Here is an 18,650-nt window from a genome sequence, read left to right on the forward strand (position 1 = left end):
AAACTGCCAAATTTAACCTAAATGTCAATATGATTAATTCCCCATTTTTATTTTGAAATTTTTAACTTGAAAGCATTAATTTTCACTAAATTGTGAGTATGACATTTAGATTTGGAGGCCAAATTATGACAAATTTTATTTATACAGGGTGATTCAGGTTTTAATACACAAATTTTAACCACGTATTTGCTCTATAAACTATAGGGTGCGGCAAAATATACCCACCTATAGAATATTGCTATAGTTTTGTTATTTTCTTGACAGCTGTCAAAAGTGAAGTTTTATATCAAAGTAGAAAGATAGATAATTTTGTTATGGAGCAGTATTCGGCTTCTGACAATTCGGCAGAAATTGTCAAATTGTATTTTCAAAACTTTTCTTCAATAATTTTAACTCAACGCGCTTTTAGGAGAGCGCATCCCGGCAATCGCCGAGCTCCACACGGACAAACAATTAGACATTTAGCAAACGCATTTTTGGAAAGTGGCACAGTAAGGGATGTAAAGCATACTGGAAGACCTCGTTCTGGTCGTTCAAATGAGAATATTGAGCTTGTTCGGACTGGTATTCGCGCAGAACCCAATACTTCCACAAGAAGACGTGCGGCGCAATTAGGGTTATCCGAGCGGACTTTAAGAAGAATTTTGCTCTTAGACTTGCATATGTATCCATATATCCATACAAAATTCAAACAGTATTCAGACTACAGCCAATTGATATTCAAAGACGTTTACAATACGCACAAATCATGATGAACATGGTGGAAGCAGAACGCAATTTTTGGCAAAATTTGATAATGAGCGACGAGGCAAATTTTTGTCTTTTTGGTTTGGTGGGTTAACAGACAAAATGATCGGTTTTTCCTACCAAGGTGATATCAAAAAATGGAGATATTGAGTGGCCGCCTCATTCTATGGGGATACTTGAAAAGTAAAGTCTACATTAATCGCCCACAGACGATAGAAGCATTAAAGGCAAACATTCGCGAAGAAATGACTCAAATTCCACTTGAATTATTGCGCAAAGTTATGTTACAAGCGCAAAGTAGAGTTGGTCACTGTCTGGCTAGTCGTGGCAGTCATTTACTCGATGTTGTTTTTCATAAATAATTTTACATGTTTTTATTAAGAGTTTTGATAAAATAAACTTAATTTTTTTTTCCTGAACTTTTATATCTCAGAAAAACTTGGGTGGGTAAATTTTGCCGCACCCTATATATCCCGGAAATGCGTCTTTCAGGAAATACAGGGTGTTGAAGTTTTATAAAAAAAACACAAAATTTTTTGTAAAATTTTTCAAAGTTACTGTTGTTTAACTAAATTTATAATTATTTGTGCAGTACGTCGCTGGTTTTCAGGTGCAATTTACTAGTCCCTGCAAAAATTTCAGATCCCTCTAACTGCCCAAACACTGTGTTTTCTGTCTACTTTCCTCAAAGTTACTGTCGTTTAACCGAGCGTTTAACTAAATTTAGAGTTTTTTGTGAATATTCTGCAGTACGTCCCTGGTTTTCAGCTTCAATTTACTAGTTGTACAAATTTTTATTTTTTTTTATAAAACCAACACCCTGTATTTCCTGAAAGGCGCATTCCAGACGCGTTCTGGGATATAGTTTATAGAGCAAACTGGGATTATTTTTGGACGTAGAATACGTGGTTAAAATTTGTGTATTAAAACCTGAATCACCCTGTATATTTTTTTATATATTGTTTGACAATTATCAATTTAAGTTTCAATTGTGGTCATTTTTACTTGAAATAATCGTTTGGATTTATTTGACTCCTCCAACTCTAAATTTTTTTTAAATTTTCTAGACTGTATTGATTTGCCTTACCTTTCAGTTCGGATTCTGATTTCTCGTTCGTAAATTTAATTATAGATACGTTCTCATATAAAAAATAATGTTTTTACACCAGGAATTTCTGGTTGGATTGTACAGGGTGTTGCATTTTCGATGGTTTTACGGGCTACAGAGAAAACGGTAATAGATAGAAAAAAAGTAGCATATGTGTTCTGATCTCTTTTTCTGAGCTGAGATGACTGGCGAAAAGTGGGCGGCGCAAACTTCTTTTGTTTCAAAGAGACGGGCGGCTTTTGAAAATTGGTCATTTTGGAACCTCCTCTGTATTTCATTTGCTATTAAAGTTATCAAAAAACCTAACAAACTTATATGTTGTAATACACCGTTGAAAAGGTAAAAATCAACAGAATTAAATGTCGTAAAAATATATAGGATGTTCCATTTAAAAAAATGTAACTTACGGTCATATGTCATAAACTAAACGTAATAGAAAAAAAACTGACTACGCCATTGGATTCTACGTCAAAACTTCTACCGGAAACCGTTTTTCCTTTTTTGATAACTTTAAGAGCAACTGAAATACAGAAGAGGTTCAAAAATTACCAATTTTCGAAAACCCCCCGTATCTTTGAAACAAAAGAAGTTTGCGCCGCCCACTTTTCGCCAGTCATCTCAGCTCAGAAAAAGAGATCAGAACACATATGCTACTTTTTTTCTATCTATTACCGTTTTCTCTGTACCCCGTAAAACCATCGAAAATGCAGCACCCTGTACAGATATTTCGCAGACACTCTGGAACTAAAAAATCGTAAACAATAAGAAAATCTTAAAGATATTACTAATTATTTTGCAGATGTGAACTATCTGCTTATTAGGGTCATATTAGTATCATATCTAGTTTGTGAATCAGATTAGGTTCCCTTAAGTTGAGTATCAGTTGAGATTTTTCAATTCCGAAAGTTATTTTCATTGTTGTTTATATTCACTTACACTCAGATTAGGAAGTCGTTGAAACTAATTAATGAATACCGAAAGTAAAGTGGAACCCTAATTTGAGTAAACTATAAGAAAATACTGAGAGATGAGTGTAAATTTAAGATTCTCTCTGAATTCCGCCCTACCACCCTATCCAAATTTTCACTGTTAAAACAAGGTTTGGCAGTATATCTGTGAAAAGGATGGTACTCTTCAAGAATATCATTTTATGCAAATAATATTTACACACTTTAATTAGAAGATGCATTCATTCGAAAAACTAATATTTAATAGCAAGTTTTATTGTTGAGTAACTATTGACTCAGTTATTTGCAGAACTGCAGTATAACAATTACCTTTATTAAGTTTGTGTACTCTCTTAGTAAGGATGAAGCTGATGATCTAAAATAATTCTTTCTTTCTGATGCTGTGTTATAAACTCGTAAATTTATTATATGGTAGTGTTTTTCTCGATGTTTTTCTCGAAGGCCTTTAGAATAATATTTACTGTCCGTCCAGATATGAAAATTTGACGTCATTGACGCATGTTTAATAGCTATTTATGTACCAAGAGCGTACCAAGGTGGATTCATAGTTCTGTTTCCGTAAAACTTAAGGACGTAAAACATAATTACATAAAACGAAAAACATAAAAATAAGCCTTTCAATTCATAGTTTTGCCGTAAATCCGTAAAATGGAATCTGTCATTTTGCAATGACTTGTGACTTTTGGCAGACAATATTGGTATTGCGTAGTGTTGAATCAAATCAATGAGTAGATGGTCTATTTCTCCTTCCATTTTGTAACACGATTTAACACAAACTTAACTTTTTATAACCCACTACCAAAGTAAAAAAAAAATTTACGGCGCGACGTTGACATTGACGTTTCGAAAACCTACGATTGGCGACCGACAGTATCCGATTCGTAAAAACGTAAGAACATTAGCATAAGAAATGAAAATGGTTCAATTCTTATGTTTTTATTTACGTTTCAAACTGTGAATGAGAGCATTACAATTCCGTAGTAGATTATAGTGTTCATAACAACCTGAGGGCATTATAGGGGGGCGTTATCATAACGCCCGCTAATAAACTTTAAAAACTTCATATCCACTATCATAGGATGCTCTTTACATTTTAGGTAATAAACTTTCATTAAAATTTGCTGCATTTTCTTTTATATTTTCTAAAATTTCGTCTAGCTTTTACCATTTTGACTGACTGACAGGACTATCAAAGTCACATCATTCAGGTAAAATAAACACTAAACAACATACCGTTAAAGGTATACCTTACTCTTTCAATGCCAGAAACAGTAAATAATGCTGAATTAGGCGAAACAATAATATTGTATGCACCACAGGCGTTAGGGAGAGAATAATGGCCATTATGTTCTCTCTAACGCCCTTGGTACATAAATAGCTGTAATGTTCGTGGCTTGCATTGTCGCGACGCCATTGAAATTTACTCTTTTTGATTTTTTTGACGTTTGTTTACAGTTTTCTCAATTTTTTCTAGTTGATTTGAATTTATAGATTTAGTTTTTATTTCGAGAAGTTGTATTTATAGTTTTGATATTTTCAGTCATCGAAAATGCCTAAGCATTACAGTAAGGGCAAACAGCAGCTAATTTTTGGGTTGATGAAGTATTTTCAGGTGAAAGAGGACCTGAATGAATTTCTGTTACTCTTATTTTTATTATTATTTTGTATTTACAATGCAACCCAACTTACTTTAATCCAAAAGTGAATAAAGATGTGGGAGGTACAATGTGTCAAAAATACAATTTAGGGGTCCCCCTAGTAAAATAAATTATTATCGCACTAGTGTGGTAAAATCGATTATTATGGAACTCAAAGGAAGCTATGTAATGGATCATTACCGTGCTAGTACTAGATAAAATAGGTTAGGTGCGATTTGCAGGTCAATGAATAGAGGGAATAGGTAGTTAGCCATCTGATGCAAAATGGCATCAGTATCAGTAAAATTTCATCATGTTTGACTCATGTTCAAATAAGATGCTGTAGATAAGAATAATCTTCTTTGATTTCTCGGAAAACAACTTCTAGACCATTGTGTGAACTATTGTTAGTTTATAGTATTTATACGAATGCCACTAAATTCTTTTTAAAACACATAGTCTGTTGTGCGTTCTATGGATTTTTTTACAAATCTAAAAGTTTGATTGTGACTATTTTCGTTTTTCATTTAGTTTTCTCCAGTTTGTAATTAGGTACATAATTTAAGGGCAATGTTTCGAGTAAGTGCTTTGGACTTTTTTGTGTGAACTAACAGTGACGACTAATAAAAATGACCCAACAGAATTCTGACGTCCTACTTTAAATTCTGATTCTTTTGATTTTTCTTCTTGGATTCTTTTGGCTCTATCTAATCTAATCCAAGACGGCCTCGATAAAAAAAATTATAAAAGCTATGGTGTTTTCTGAGAGAACAAAATAAGCTTGTTTAGATGTGGTATCTTCTTTGTCTTAATTATATCCCACTTCATGAACCAGTCAACACTATCAAACGAATCATTGAGCATTTACAACCCGATCATCTGATACCAGAGAAGTAATCTTTACAAAACTGTCTCCATTTAACATTTTCTGTAGCCGCTATCAAAGTTGATTCTTGAACTTTGAAGTTGCACGTTACGAACAAAAAACGCCCAGCTTGTTATATTTTGATCGACGTAAAAACCCTACTTTAAGTATTCAATGCATGTGACCGTTGTTAAAATCTACTTGGATTTGTTTTTTTTTTCTGGCATTTCGTCTCACTGACTCAACAAAGTTTTGATTGATTATTATTACTATTTAGGCGTTGGTCTGGAAGGCACTAATATTTGTAAAAGAGCAGCAGTTAAAAGCGACGTTTATTGGTGGTTTCTAGATCGCACCACAGACGAGATCTTCCTTTGTAGTTTGTGACAAAATATGATTTTATTTTCAGGCCTTGATGGATATGTTCTATCAAGATGAAGGTGGAGGTAACCTGAGCGAACGACTTACCGAAAAATTGGTGTTGTCCGCGCCAAGAACGAGCCTCTCCTACGAAGAAACTGTTCGAGAATTGATCGCTTCCGAGAAAGCTTACTTGAAAGAGCTACACATGATTATTAAAGTGTTCAGGTTAGAACAACGCAAGGTGGTTGCAATAAAAAGTGATTAATTGTGTCACTGTCAACAGGGAGGAAATTAAAAAATTGACGCAAGATCCTAAGGATATTGAGTTGATTTTTTCCAACATAATGGACATTTATGAGCTGACCTACAATTTGACTGGGAGCTTGGAGGATGTGATGGAAATGGCGCAGGAACAGATGTCTTACATTGGGAGTTGTTTTGAAGGTGATGGTTTTTCAGTATTAATAAAGAGGCGAACATTCGAAATGTTGTGTTGCAGAACTGGCAGAAGCCAAGGAATTTGACGTTTACTGCAAATATGGCAGAGACGTGACGTCTAGCAATTGTAGGCAGACTTTACTAGAGTTGTTGACCAGACAACAGGCAACTCTTAACACTGCAGGTCATGGCATGGCTTTAGCATTAAAGTACTACCTTCCTGCGTTGCTAACTCATCCTATTTGGCATTTTTTCTCCTACATGGATTACATAAGGTGAGTTTAAGTCTAACCTTTTCTGTGAGAATCATGGGAAATTTAATAGCATTTTATCAGTTTTTAAATACCTCTGAATAGTTGATTAATTACATATGAAACACGGTTTTGCAAAGTTGTTTTTATTTCTGACAGGTCATAATGAATTTATCAGCCATTGAAGTTTAAACACAAAACAACAAGAATTTCAGTCTAAGTGCCGTGTGACGTCACGAGGCACGTTTCAGTTCGGCCGCGTTTACCGCTTGTGATGTTGTCTGTTTTATAGGGTGATTAGTTCTCCCTCTGCTTGTTTCTCATTTATTATTGAAGGGAAAATGATTTGTCAGTACTAAATGGTGTCAGAGTGCACTAGTTCCACTAAGAAACATCAATTAGAGTGCCATTAAAGAAAGAAAAAAATATTCTTTCAGTTTTTTAGTATCCGAAATTTTTAACCCAGGTAGGACCCACCTTTTTAGGATCTTCGTAGGTGTAAGGAGTTTCCTTAGTATTTAGAAACGCATCTGGCCATTATAAACTGTTTTTCTAGGGTTTAGGACACTTGTAGAGTCCTTTGACAATTTTTAAGAAGTTTTTGATAGAAATTCTTTTTTCTAACGGTTTAGGGCACTTGGAGAGGCCTCTTTGTCCGTTTTAAGCGATTTTTTGAAGTTTTAGGACACTTGTAAGGTCCACTGACAATTTTTAAGAGGTTTTTGATAGAATTTCTTTTTTCTAACGGTTTAGGGCACTTGGAGAGGCCTCTCTGTCCGTTTTAAGCCATTTTTTGAAGTTTTAGGACATTTGTAGAGTCCTCTGACAAATTTTAAGAGTTTTTTGATAGAATTTCTTTTTTCTAACGGTTTAGGGCACTTGGAGAGGCCTCGGTCCTTTTAAAGCGATTTTTGTAGTTTTAGGACCCTTGTAGAGTCCTCTGACAATTTTTAAGAGGTTTTTGATGGAATTTTTTTTTCTAACGGTTTAGGGCACTTGGAGAGGCCTCTCTGTCCCTTTTAAGCAATTTTTTGTAGTTTTAGGACACTTATGAGTCCACTGACAATTTTTGGGAGGTTTTTGATGGAATTTCTTTTTTCTAACGGTTTAGGGCACTTGGAGAGGCCTCTCTGTTCCTCTTAAGCAATTTTTGTAGTTTTAGGACACTTGTAGAGTCCGCTGACAATTTTTAAGAGGTTTTTGATGGAATTTTTTTTTTCTAACCGTTTAGGGCACTTGGAGAGGCCTCTCTGTCCCTTTTAAGCGATTTTTGGACGCTTGTAGAGTCCTCTGACAATTTGTTAGAGTTTTTTGATAGAATTTCTTTTTTCTAACGGTTTAGGGCACTTGGAGAGGCCTCTCTGTCCGTTTTAAGCCATTTTTTGAAGTTTTAGGACATTTGTAGAGTCCTCTGACAAATTTTAAGAGTTTTTTGATAGAATTTCTTTTTTCTAACGGTTTAGGGCACTTGGAGAGGCCTCGGTCCTTTTAAAGCGATTTTTGTAGTTTTAGGACCCTTGTAGAGTCCTCTGACAATTTTTAAGAGGTTTTTGATGGAATTTTTTTTTCTAACGGTTTAGGGCACTTGGAGAGGCCTCTCTGTCCCTTTTAAGCAATTTTTTGTAGTTTTAGGACACTTATGAGTCCACTGACAATTTTTGGAAGGTTTTTGATGGAATTTCTTTTTTCTAACGGTTTAGGGCACTTGGAGAGGCCTCTCTGTTCCTCTTAAGCAATTTTTGTAGTTTTAGGACACTTGTAGAGTCCGCTGACAATTTTTAAGAGGTTTTTGATGGAATTTTTTTTTTCTAACCGTTTAGGGCACTTGGAAAGGCCTCTCTGTCCCTTTTAAGCGATTTTTGGACGCTTGTAGAGTCCTCTGACAATTTGTTAGAGTTTTTTGATAGAATTTCTTTTTTCTAACGGTTTAGGGCACTTGGAGAGGCCTCTCTGTCCGTTTTAAGCCATTTTTTGAAGTTTTAGGACATTTGTAGAGTCCTCTGACAAATTTTAAGAGTTTTTTGATAGAATTTCTTTTTTCTAACGGTTTAGGGCACTTGGAGAGGCCTCGGTCCTTTTAAAGCGATTTTTGTAGTTTTAGGACCCTTGTAGAGTCCTCTGACAATTTTTAAGAGGTTTTTGATGGAATTTTTTTTTCTAACGGTTTAGGGCACTTGGAGAGGCCTCTCTGTCCCTTTTAAGCAATTTTTTGTAGTTTTAGGACACTTATGAGTCCACTGACAATTTTTGGAAGGTTTTTGATGGAATTTCTTTTTTCTAACGGTTTAGGGCACTTGGAGAGGCCTCTCTGTTCCTCTTAAGCAATTTTTGTAGTTTTAGGACACTTGTAGAGTCCGCTGACAATTTTTAAGAGGTTTTTGATGGAATTTTTTTTTTCTAACCGGTTAGGGCACTTGGAGAGGCCTCTCTGTCCCTTTTAAGCGATTTTTGGACGCTTGTAGAGTCCTCTGACAATTTGTTAGAGTTTTTTGATAGAATTTCTTTTTTCTAACGGTTTAGGGCACTTGGAGAGGCTTCTATGTCCCTTTTAAGCAATTTTTTGTAGTTTTAGGACACTTGTAGAGTCCACTGACAATTTTTAAGAGGTTTTTGAGAGAATTTCTTTTTTCTAACGGTTTAGGAAACTTGGAGAGGCCTCTCTGTCCCTTTTAAGCGATTTTTTGGACACTTGTAGAGACCTCTGACAATTTTTAAGAGGTTTTTGATAGAATTTCTTTTTTTCTAACGGTTTAGGGCACTTGGAGAGGCCTCTATGTCCCTTTTAAGCAATTTTTTGTAGTTTTAGGACACTTGTAGAGTCCACTGACAATTTTTAAGAGGTTTTTGAGAGAATTTCTTTTTTCTAACGGTTTAGGGAACTTGGAGAGGCCTCTCTGTCCCTTTTAAGCGATTTTTTGGACGCTTGTAGAGTCCGCTGACAATTTGTTAGAGTTTTTTGATAGAACTTCTTTTTTCTAACGGTTTAGGGCACTTGGAGAGGCCTCTATGTCCCTTTTAAGCAATTTTTTGTAGTTTTAGGACCCTTGTAGAGTCCTCTGACAATTTTTAAAAGGTTTTTGAGAGAATTTCTTTTTTCTAACGGTTTAGGGCACTTGGAGAGGCCGCTGTCCCTTTTTAGCGATTTTTTGAAGTTTTAGGACACTTGTGAGTCCTCAGACAATTTTTGGGAGGTTTTTGATGGAATTTCTTTCTTCTAACGGTTTAGGGCACTTGGAGAGCCCTCTGTCCCTTTTAAGCGATTTTTTGAAGTTTTAGGACACTTGTGAGTCCTCTGACAATTTTTAAGAGATTTTTGAGAGAATTTTTTTTTTAACGGTTTAGGGCCCTTGGAGAGGCCTCCTTGTCCCTTTTAAGCAATTTTTTGAAGTTTTAGGACACTTGTAGAGTCCTCTGACATTTTTAAGGGGTTTTTGATGGAATTTCTTTTTCCTAACGGTTTAGGGCACTTGGAGAACCTCTCTATCCCTTTTAAGCAATTTTTGGTAGTTTTAGGACACTGACAATTTTTGGGAGGTTTTTGATGGAATTTCTTTTTTCTAACGGTTTAGGGCACTTGGAGAGGCCTCTGTCCCTTTTAAGCGATTTTTTGAAGTTTTAGGACACTTATGTCCTCTGACAATTTTTAAGAGGTTTTTGATGGAATTTCTTTTTTCTAACGGTTTAGGGCACTTGGAGATCCTTCTCTGTCCTTTTTAAGCGATTTTTTGAAGTTTTAGGACATTTGTAGAGTCCACTCACAATTTTTGGGAGGTTTTTGATGGAATTTCTTATTTCTAACGGTTTAGGGCCCTTGGAGAGGCCTCTCTGTCCCTTTTAAGCGATTTTTTGAAGTTTTAGGACATTTGTAGAGTCCTCTGACAATTTTTAAGAGGTTTTTGATAGAATTTCTTTTTTCTAACGGTTTAGGGAACTTGGAGAGACCTCTCTGTCCCTTTTTAACGATTTTTTGAGTCCTCTGACAATTTTGAAGAGGTTTTTGATTATACAAAATAATTCTAGAGGCTTTTGCCAATTTTACAGAACTCTCAGAAAGTTTTAGAAGCTTCTGATACATTTTAGGAGGTTTTTCTTACTGTTTAGAGACTTTTGGCTATTAAAAAAGAAAATTTGTGGCTTTAAGGCCTTCTTAAAGACTTCCGGCACATTCAAAATGATTTTAGAGGCTTTTGCCAATTTTACATAATTCTCAGGAAATTTTAAAATCTTCTTAGGAGCTTCTAATAAATTTTAGTAAGTTTTCCTTACTATTTAGAGGTTTTGGTCAATTAAAAAAGAAAATTTGAGGTTTAAGGCCTTCTTAAAGACTTCCAGCATATTCAAAATGATTCTAGAGGCTTTTGCCAATTTTATATAATTCTCAGAAAATTTTAAAATCCTCTTAGGAGCTTCTGATAAATTTTAGTAAGTTTTCCTTACTATTTAGATGTTTTTGGCAATTACAAAAAAAATTTGAGGTTTAAGACCTTCTTAAAGACTTCCGTCACATTCAAAATGATTGTAGAGGCTTTTGCCAATTTTACATAATTCTCAGAAAATTTTAAAATCTTCTTAGGAGCTTCTGATAAATTTTAGGAGGTTTTCCGTACTAATTAAAGGTTTTTAGCTATTAAAAAAGAAAATTTGTGGCTTTAAGGCCTTCTTAAAGACTTCCGGCATATTCAAAATGATTCTAGAGGGTTTTGCCAATTTGAAACCCTTTTTTTTTAAACTTGAAACTATAAAATTACAAATAGTTGCTAATTTGAGGAATTAAACTGGAAGTTGTCTTTAAAGCTTTATGGAGCCAAATTTGACAGTTGGGACGTTAGGAAACACTTTAATACGTTATCATCACGCACGTGACAGCTGTCAAAACTCACTCACCAGTGATCTAAAAGTATAAATTTTTAAATAAATGGGTTTCTTTGAGGAATTGCACTGTAAGTTAAATTTACAGCTCCATGGAGCCAAATTTGACAGTTCTGACGTTAAGTAACACTTTTATACATTTCTCACGTCACGTGACAGCTGTCATAACTGTCGAAACCCGTTAACTCTTGACTTGAAACTATAAAAATACAAATAGTTGCTAATTTGAGGAATTAAATTGGAAGTTGTGTTTAAAGCTCTATGGAGCCAAATTTTACAGTTGGGACGTTAGGAAACACTTTAATACGTTGCTTGCATCACGTGACAGCTGTCAAAACTCACTCACTGGTGATCTAAAACTATAAATTTCCAAATAAATGGGTTTCTTTGAGGAATTGCACTGTAAGTTAAATTTACAGCTCCATGGAGCCAAATTTGACAGTTTTGACGTTAAAGAACACTTTAATACGTTGCTTGCGTCACGTGACAGCTGTCATAGCTATTAAAACCCACTCATCAGTGATCTAAAAGTATTTTTTTAGTTCTTTTTTAATAGAAAATATTTTTCGTCACGTTTTTCAATGGTCGGAAAACTTATGGTCGGAGCAAAAATAAATTTTGTGCAAAACCTCTATTTTATCATAAACAACGTATTTATTAAAATAGGTTGCTGATCGGGTTATCGCCGACTCCTGAAGACAAGGAAATGCTTACAGAAGTGGAAGGAATGCTAAAACCACTGCAAGATGAGCTTTGTAAGTACTAGTGATTTTGTGCGGATTACATTTTTATTTAAATCCAAATTTTAGCGCACTGTGTCCCGTCTCAGCCAAATCCCAGAGGATCAGCCACTCTCAATCAAGTTAAGTCGAGACGGTCAGCTGCGATTGAACGCATCCAGGAATTGGAAAAGATAGTTGAGAACTGGGATTCCAAAGACTTAGGGCAATGTTGCAATGAATTTATTAGAGGTACGTTTGATCGGTTTGTATCGGTTTGGTTCTACCTATCATCCAAATATTTTAGAGGATATGCTAAGCAAAGTGAGCCAAAAAAGACTGACAGAGAGACGAGTCTTCCTGTTCGACGGGTTGATGGTATTGTGCAAGAATAGCACGTCGTCTAGACGCCAAAGTTCAGTGCACCATACAGCTCATACTTGTCGACTGAAAGAGCGCTTCTTTATGCGAAAAGTCAGTAAAACAGTAGCAGTTTTCTTGGTTCAATATTTTAGTGGTGACTTAAATAGGTGGAAATCAAAGACCATGAAGACACTGATGAGATAAAACACGCTTTTGAGATTGTGCCTCGGCAGGCGCCCAGTGTAATACTGTGCGCCAAAAGCTTAGAGGAGAAAAATTCTTGGATGGCTGATCTAGTCATGTTGAACACGCGGTCGATGTTGGAGAGGGTGTTAGACACTATTCTATCCAGGATAGAGCAACAGCATCCGCTTAAATTACCACCACCGGAACTGTATAAGTTTGCCGAGCCCGACTCTACCGACAATATTATTCTCGAGCAACTAGAGAATGGTGGCGGAGTACCACTTATTAAGGTAGGAAATTTCAATTTACGATTGTAAAATAGTATACGGAAAATATGTTTACGCGGATATAATGAATACTGTTCTCGCGGAGTGAGTTTACCCGTGCGTCACGAAGGCGACGTCATTTATAGTCATATGAATCAAATCAAGTTTTCGTCAACAAACCTGTTGTGTTCATATTATAGAAAAGGGCGTGTCTAAAGCTTCGTCACGTTTAAAATTTTGCCTGAATTGTCAGTCAGAAAGTAGAGATCTTTGGGTGCAAATTTGCACTAAAACAACATTATACCAAAGCAAATCAAAAATATCTTGACCGAAATAACATTTTTTATTTATGAGAAGTCTCCGTTTGGATCATAGAATTCCGTCTAAATTTGAAACCTAATTTATTTACCAAAATTCGCAGAGATGTATCACCAATATGTAGTATTTCTTTAACTTTAAGCTCTTGATTTAGGTTCTGGATGATTACTTGTTTCTCTAAAATAAATACAAGTTAAAAATTCAATAAGACATTTTGAGTGATGCTGTAGTATCTCATATCTCATTTTCAGGTTGCAATCCACTTATTTTATTTGAAACCTGCTGGAAAACATTTTAGACGCTTATTTTATTTTTTATATGACTTTATTATTAATATGTTTCAAGAAATTTTTATGAAAAATCTATAATGCAACCCAAAAATCTCAGTCTCTGGAAACAATGAAATGTTAATAGATGTTTCTTACAAAAGTAGATAGATATGTTTTACTATTATTAACATGCTATCGTTGTACATATCATATAATGTATTTCGAACATCCATTTTGATGCTTTCAGATAAATCAGTGGTCTTGGCCCGTCGATAACGACTCGATTTACGTTTTCTAGGTGAGGAAATCATAAGATTACTTGCTTGCTTTTTCCGAATCGAATAAACAGTTTTGCAGGAAATTTTCAAGGCAGCTGCAACCTTCTAGTATCAAAAAAATACATCAGTAAGAATATGTAAGATCTTAAAATTTCTTATTTTCTTCCTGAACAGATGATAAAATTCTAAAGGTCCTCCATTAGTTTTTTCCAATTCAAAATATTCACAAAGGTTAAGAATTAACTGCTGGGCTTGTCTGTAGAGAATTTTTCCAGACATTTTCTAAAAAAATACTGTAATAGTAAGTAATTCCCAATTTAGGAAAAACCAAATGGCTAAATATAAATCATAATAGACACTCCCACTTTTTTTCAAAACAGGTTAGTAATTGTGCCAATTTTGGTTAGATCGTGACAGCCGACATAAAAAAAATTAAAATATTAATAATAATATTATGACAGTACTTACAGAATGTTAAAAGCGTAGAAACAATAGCTCTTAAAAGAACTGTGGTGGTGTGGTAAATAGAAAACTTTATAAATGATTAACAACACAAAGAAACGGAAAAGAATTAATAGTAAACAAATCAAATAAATTTCGATGGTTGTCAAACTGACAATGACTGAAATAGAAGCGCTAATCAGTAAATGTTTATTTTGGAAGACATTCACTTAAATATTTACCCTTTCTGAAAGTGAACAATAGACAAGGATGAAGTCAATAATGCATATCTACTTCTAAATCACAGGGGGATGACGCACGGGTAAACTCAGACCGCGAGAACAGTATAAAGAAAGGTTTTATTGGGGCCTGGGCCTTTAATTTTTGTCCATAACAACACATAGTAAACAACTAACCTGGACGCCTATTCTAACTCAATTTCAAAGTCGAAATCTGGGGTCGTCATTGTTTTTCTACTGTCGAAATTAATTTCAACAGCTGCAGACTCAAATCCGCTCAATCCTCATTCTCTGATAGTTTGCACGTTTCCCTTCCTTTCCCTTTGTTTGTTCATTTGGTGATTGTCTTTCGTTGGTGTTGCAAAAAGTGAAAAATGGCTGAAGTGAAAGTTACTGCTGAACTTCTGAAATTCTTGCTTGGAGATGGAAAATAGAATCTTGAGCATTTCTAATGGTTTGCGTTCTTCCTCACGTTCCAAATCTTCCACAATTGGTTAATTCAAAAGCCATTTTTAAAGTCAAGAATACCTCAACTGCAACACAATACAACAACAACGAACACCAAAACAGAGCCAGACACAAAAACCAAGATATAAAACATTCAATTTGAAAAATCGTTTTATAGTTTAAAACTGAACATCCAAGACTTGTGAAAGTCCAAATTTGTACTGAATAGTCTAAAAACTTGCTTTTTACTATTAGGAATGGTCTTATGATTCGCTTTCTCAGACTGCCATCCTGGTTGAGTGTCTGAAACTGGCATTCAAGAACTAAAAAAAGTGCGGAAATCAAGACAAAGATTGTATTGTGCATGAAACTCATTTTTTACTAGTTTTTTACTAACTTTTAGTTCTCAAAACTATTATTGTAGCATTTGGTACCAAAATTTTTTACTTTTATTACTGAAGAAACTTGACTTTTGGAAATAGTCTTAAACTCGATTTTTCAGTCTTAAAAAGCACTAAAAACAGTCTGAATTTCTTAGAGGTGCTACAATTTATTGCACCTATGAGTGTAGAAGTCAATTTAATAGTGAAGAAGCTTGAAATAACATTTTCAAGACTATGGTCAGTGGACAAACTAGCTTTTAGGCCTGATAAGTCAAAAACTTTGTAAAGATAGTCTTGAAACTCGATTTGAGGCACTGAAAACAGCCTTAAAACACTAAAAACAGTCTAGTTTATTAAGAAATACCCGAATTTTTAACACTGAGGTGTCTAGAAGTCGATTTAATAGTGACAAAGCTTCGAATGCCATTTTAAGCCTATGAAGAATGTAAAAATTGTTTTTTAAGTTTGCTATGTCAATAACTTGGTGAAGATAGTCTTGAAACTCGATTTTCCAAGCTGAAAGTAGTTTTGAAGCACTAAGAATAGTCCAGAATTCGAAGAAAATGAAAAGCAAAGTAAAAAGCACGAAAAGTTCGTTTTCAAGACAATTTTCATGAATCTAATGTCAATGTCCTGCATCTAAGACTATTTTCAAGACTAAAATATTGAAATTTGTCGTCAAATTATGAAAACTTACTTCAAATGCAAATTTTAAGCTTCTGATGTCACTTTTCATTAGTTCAGTCACATTTTGGGGTTCAAGTCAATTTTTAAGGTTTAAATGTTTGAATTTGTAGTAACAAATTCTTGAAAAAGTGTTTTTTATGTCTGATTTGCATGAAAACTGGTTACAAACACAATTTTTAAGCTTCTGAAATTTTTATCTTTTCTAATTCAATTTTCAAAACTAAAGTTTTTTAGTTTGTCTGGAAACTATGAAAACTGGCTACAATAATATTTTTTAAACTTCTTAAGTGAAGTTTTCCGTTTCCAAGACAATTTTTAAGTTGGGTTAGGTTAGTTTTGGGTCTTTGACCGTAATAACGTGTAATAAAGTGCTTGTTCCAAATTTGATCAATATTGCTCCAACGGTCTGACAGTTATGCCAAAAAAAAAACGATTTTTTAAACAGAAATTTGAAGGACTGTATTTTCCTCGGTATTTTCCTTAAGAAGCACTTTTCAGGAAAATGACATAATGAATGTCAACTTATTTTTTAATTGGCTATGGATTGGTGAATTATTGACATTTAAAACTGGACCACCCTGTATATCAAGTTGTCAACATTACCAACCTATCAGAAAACTCAACATAAAAAAACTAAAATCCCTAGAAAGCACACCAACGATCGAAATTTGTACGTCATATAAGTCAAGGGTAATCGAAATTGAGTTGGAGTAGGCGTCCTGTGGACTACCTTGTTTACTATGTGTTGTTATAGACAAATGTTTATGATTACGACTATGACTATAAACCTATGATAATTTGTATTATGTGTTTCTTTCAATAGGGAGGCACTTTATACAAACTCGTCGAGCGGTTAACATACCACATCTACGCCGATCCAAAGTTCGTCAGAACCTTTCTAACAACTTACCGGAGTTTCTGTTCGCCGATTGCTTTACTCAACTTACTCATCGAACGGTAATTCATCCACTCTAGTCACTCAACTAATTACAGATATTTTTATCAAACAATGGTTTCCAAAAAGGTTTCACATTCCCGACCCGTCGAAAGTCTACGAACAAGACCCGAACGACACCGACAAAATTCAAAAAAGTAACCAACGCGAAGACTGGAAAAAGTACCGGAAAGAGTACTGTCAACCGGTGCAATTTCGAGTACTGAACGTTCTGCGTCACTGGGTCGATCATCATTTTTATGATTTTGAACGCGATCCAGAGTTGCTCAGTCAACTGGAAGAGTTTCTAGACTCTGTCGCCGGACAAAACATGAAGAAGTGGGTGGACAGTGTAAAGAAGACAATTAAGAGAAAGGTTTGTTTGTATTTTTGGGTTATTGTGTGGTGTTATTGAATTATGGTTGTATATGCAGAAGGAAAACGACAATCAAAGGCATAAGAACGTAGCGTTTATTGATCGACCACCTCCTATTGAGTGGCACATAACAACTAACGAAGAGGATTTCGGTTTGTTGACTTTACATCCTTTGGAGATTGCCAGACAACTCACTATCATAGAATTTGATTTATATCGGTAGGAACTGTCACTTTGTGGTTTTCTATTCCGAATGTAACTGATATTTTTTTATTAGCATGATAAAACCTAGCGAACTAGTAGGATCAGTATGGACTAAAAAGAACAAAGACTTGACTAGTCCGAATTTACTGAAAATGATCAAACACACCACCGACGTAAGTTAGATGTTTAGTATGCTATTGAACGTGTTTTAGTGTGTTTTTGCTTGCAGTTTACCAGATGGTTGGAAAAGAACATTGTCGAGGCGGAAAATTACGAAGAAAGAGTGGCCATAGTGAACCGAATCTGTGAGATTATGATAGCTCTAAATGAGATGAATAACTTTAACGGAGTTTTGGCGATTGGTTCGGCCACGCAATCGGCTGCCGTACATCGACTACGATTTACTTTTCAGGTAAGTTTTTGTTACGTCGGTTTATAAATTTAACCATTAGTTTAAAGACTTTACAAAAAAATCGAATATTTTTAAACTGATTTTTTTCAGCTTTTACTAATTTAGTTATTTTGTATGAGTACTTTGGTTTTAATGATCTCAATTCAGTGGCGCAAAGACAAACCCTTCTCAAAAACAGACACTAGAACTTTATAAAAACTATAAAGTTAGTGGCTAAAGTTATACAGTGTGTCCATAAGGGAGTCCACAGGGATTTGTTTTCTGGAAAAACGCTCGGACACGTCAATATTTATTTTTTATTGCGATTTTTTTGATAATAAATTCATGTATACAGGGTGATCCAAAAACAAGTTTCGACTGTCAACTTTATTTTTTCAAATGGAAACCTCTATTTTTTATTTCATTTTTGTATTCTGCATCGAATTCCAAGTATAACTAACCTAACCCAGCTTAATCTATATATTAATTGAGTTATTTTAATTTATTTTTGGGTCACCCTGTATACATTAATTTATCATCAAAAAAATCGTAATCAAAAATAAATATTGACCTGTTCAATCAATTCCCCGATTTTTAATAGAGTTTGTGTAGACACAGTGTAGATAATAAAAAAACAATGTACAGGGTGTCTTAAGTTCGATGGTTTTACGGGGTATCTTCAAAAGTAGCAAAGGTAAACTATGCTCGATTTTTGTGAAACGAACGATGGTGCAGTCGTACCTTCCACGGCTACCGCCGTTTCTAAACTACAGGGTGATTTTGAAAATATGACAATTTGAAACTCTCCTCTTAATTTCTTGATCATTAGCGACCCAGAAGATCTACAAATGGTTTTCCATAGAAAATTTAACGTAGAATCCAAATATCTCACCCGTTTTTTTT

General features: G+C 34.7%; 1 protein-coding gene across 4 annotated transcripts in view; it reads left to right on the forward strand.

Moving 5' to 3' along the window:
• The window catches only part of Sos (Son of sevenless guanine nucleotide exchange factor), a 53,636-nt gene that overhangs the window by 13,681 nt on the left and 21,305 nt on the right, over nucleotides 1–18,650 (forward strand). For all 4 annotated transcript variants that reach the window (XR_014177669.1, XR_014177670.1, XR_014177668.1 and 1 more), the window contains exons 5-16: nucleotides 5,735–5,913; nucleotides 5,972–6,132; nucleotides 6,188–6,401; nucleotides 11,913–12,001; nucleotides 12,056–12,217; nucleotides 12,273–12,439; nucleotides 12,496–12,804; nucleotides 16,666–16,799; nucleotides 16,867–17,152; nucleotides 17,211–17,371; nucleotides 17,430–17,529; nucleotides 17,586–17,768. Coding sequence is in view for 1 of the 4 variants with exons in the window: in XM_081975996.1 (XP_081832122.1) it covers nucleotides 5,735–5,913; nucleotides 5,972–6,132; nucleotides 6,188–6,401; nucleotides 11,913–12,001; nucleotides 12,056–12,217; nucleotides 12,273–12,439; nucleotides 12,496–12,804; nucleotides 16,666–16,799; nucleotides 16,867–17,152; nucleotides 17,211–17,371; nucleotides 17,430–17,529; nucleotides 17,586–17,768 (2,145 nt within the window). In the remaining 3 variants the exon portion in view is untranslated. The remainder of the gene's footprint in view (nucleotides 1–5,734; nucleotides 5,914–5,971; nucleotides 6,133–6,187; nucleotides 6,402–11,912; nucleotides 12,002–12,055; nucleotides 12,218–12,272; nucleotides 12,440–12,495; nucleotides 12,805–16,665; nucleotides 16,800–16,866; nucleotides 17,153–17,210; nucleotides 17,372–17,429; nucleotides 17,530–17,585; nucleotides 17,769–18,650) is intronic.

Source organism: Ips typographus, linkage group LG3, assembly GCF_016097725.1.
Source record: "Ips typographus isolate SLU linkage group LG3, UJ_Ityp_2.0, whole genome shotgun sequence".
In the NCBI taxonomy this organism is placed as follows: Eukaryota; Metazoa; Arthropoda; class Insecta; order Coleoptera; family Curculionidae; genus Ips; species Ips typographus.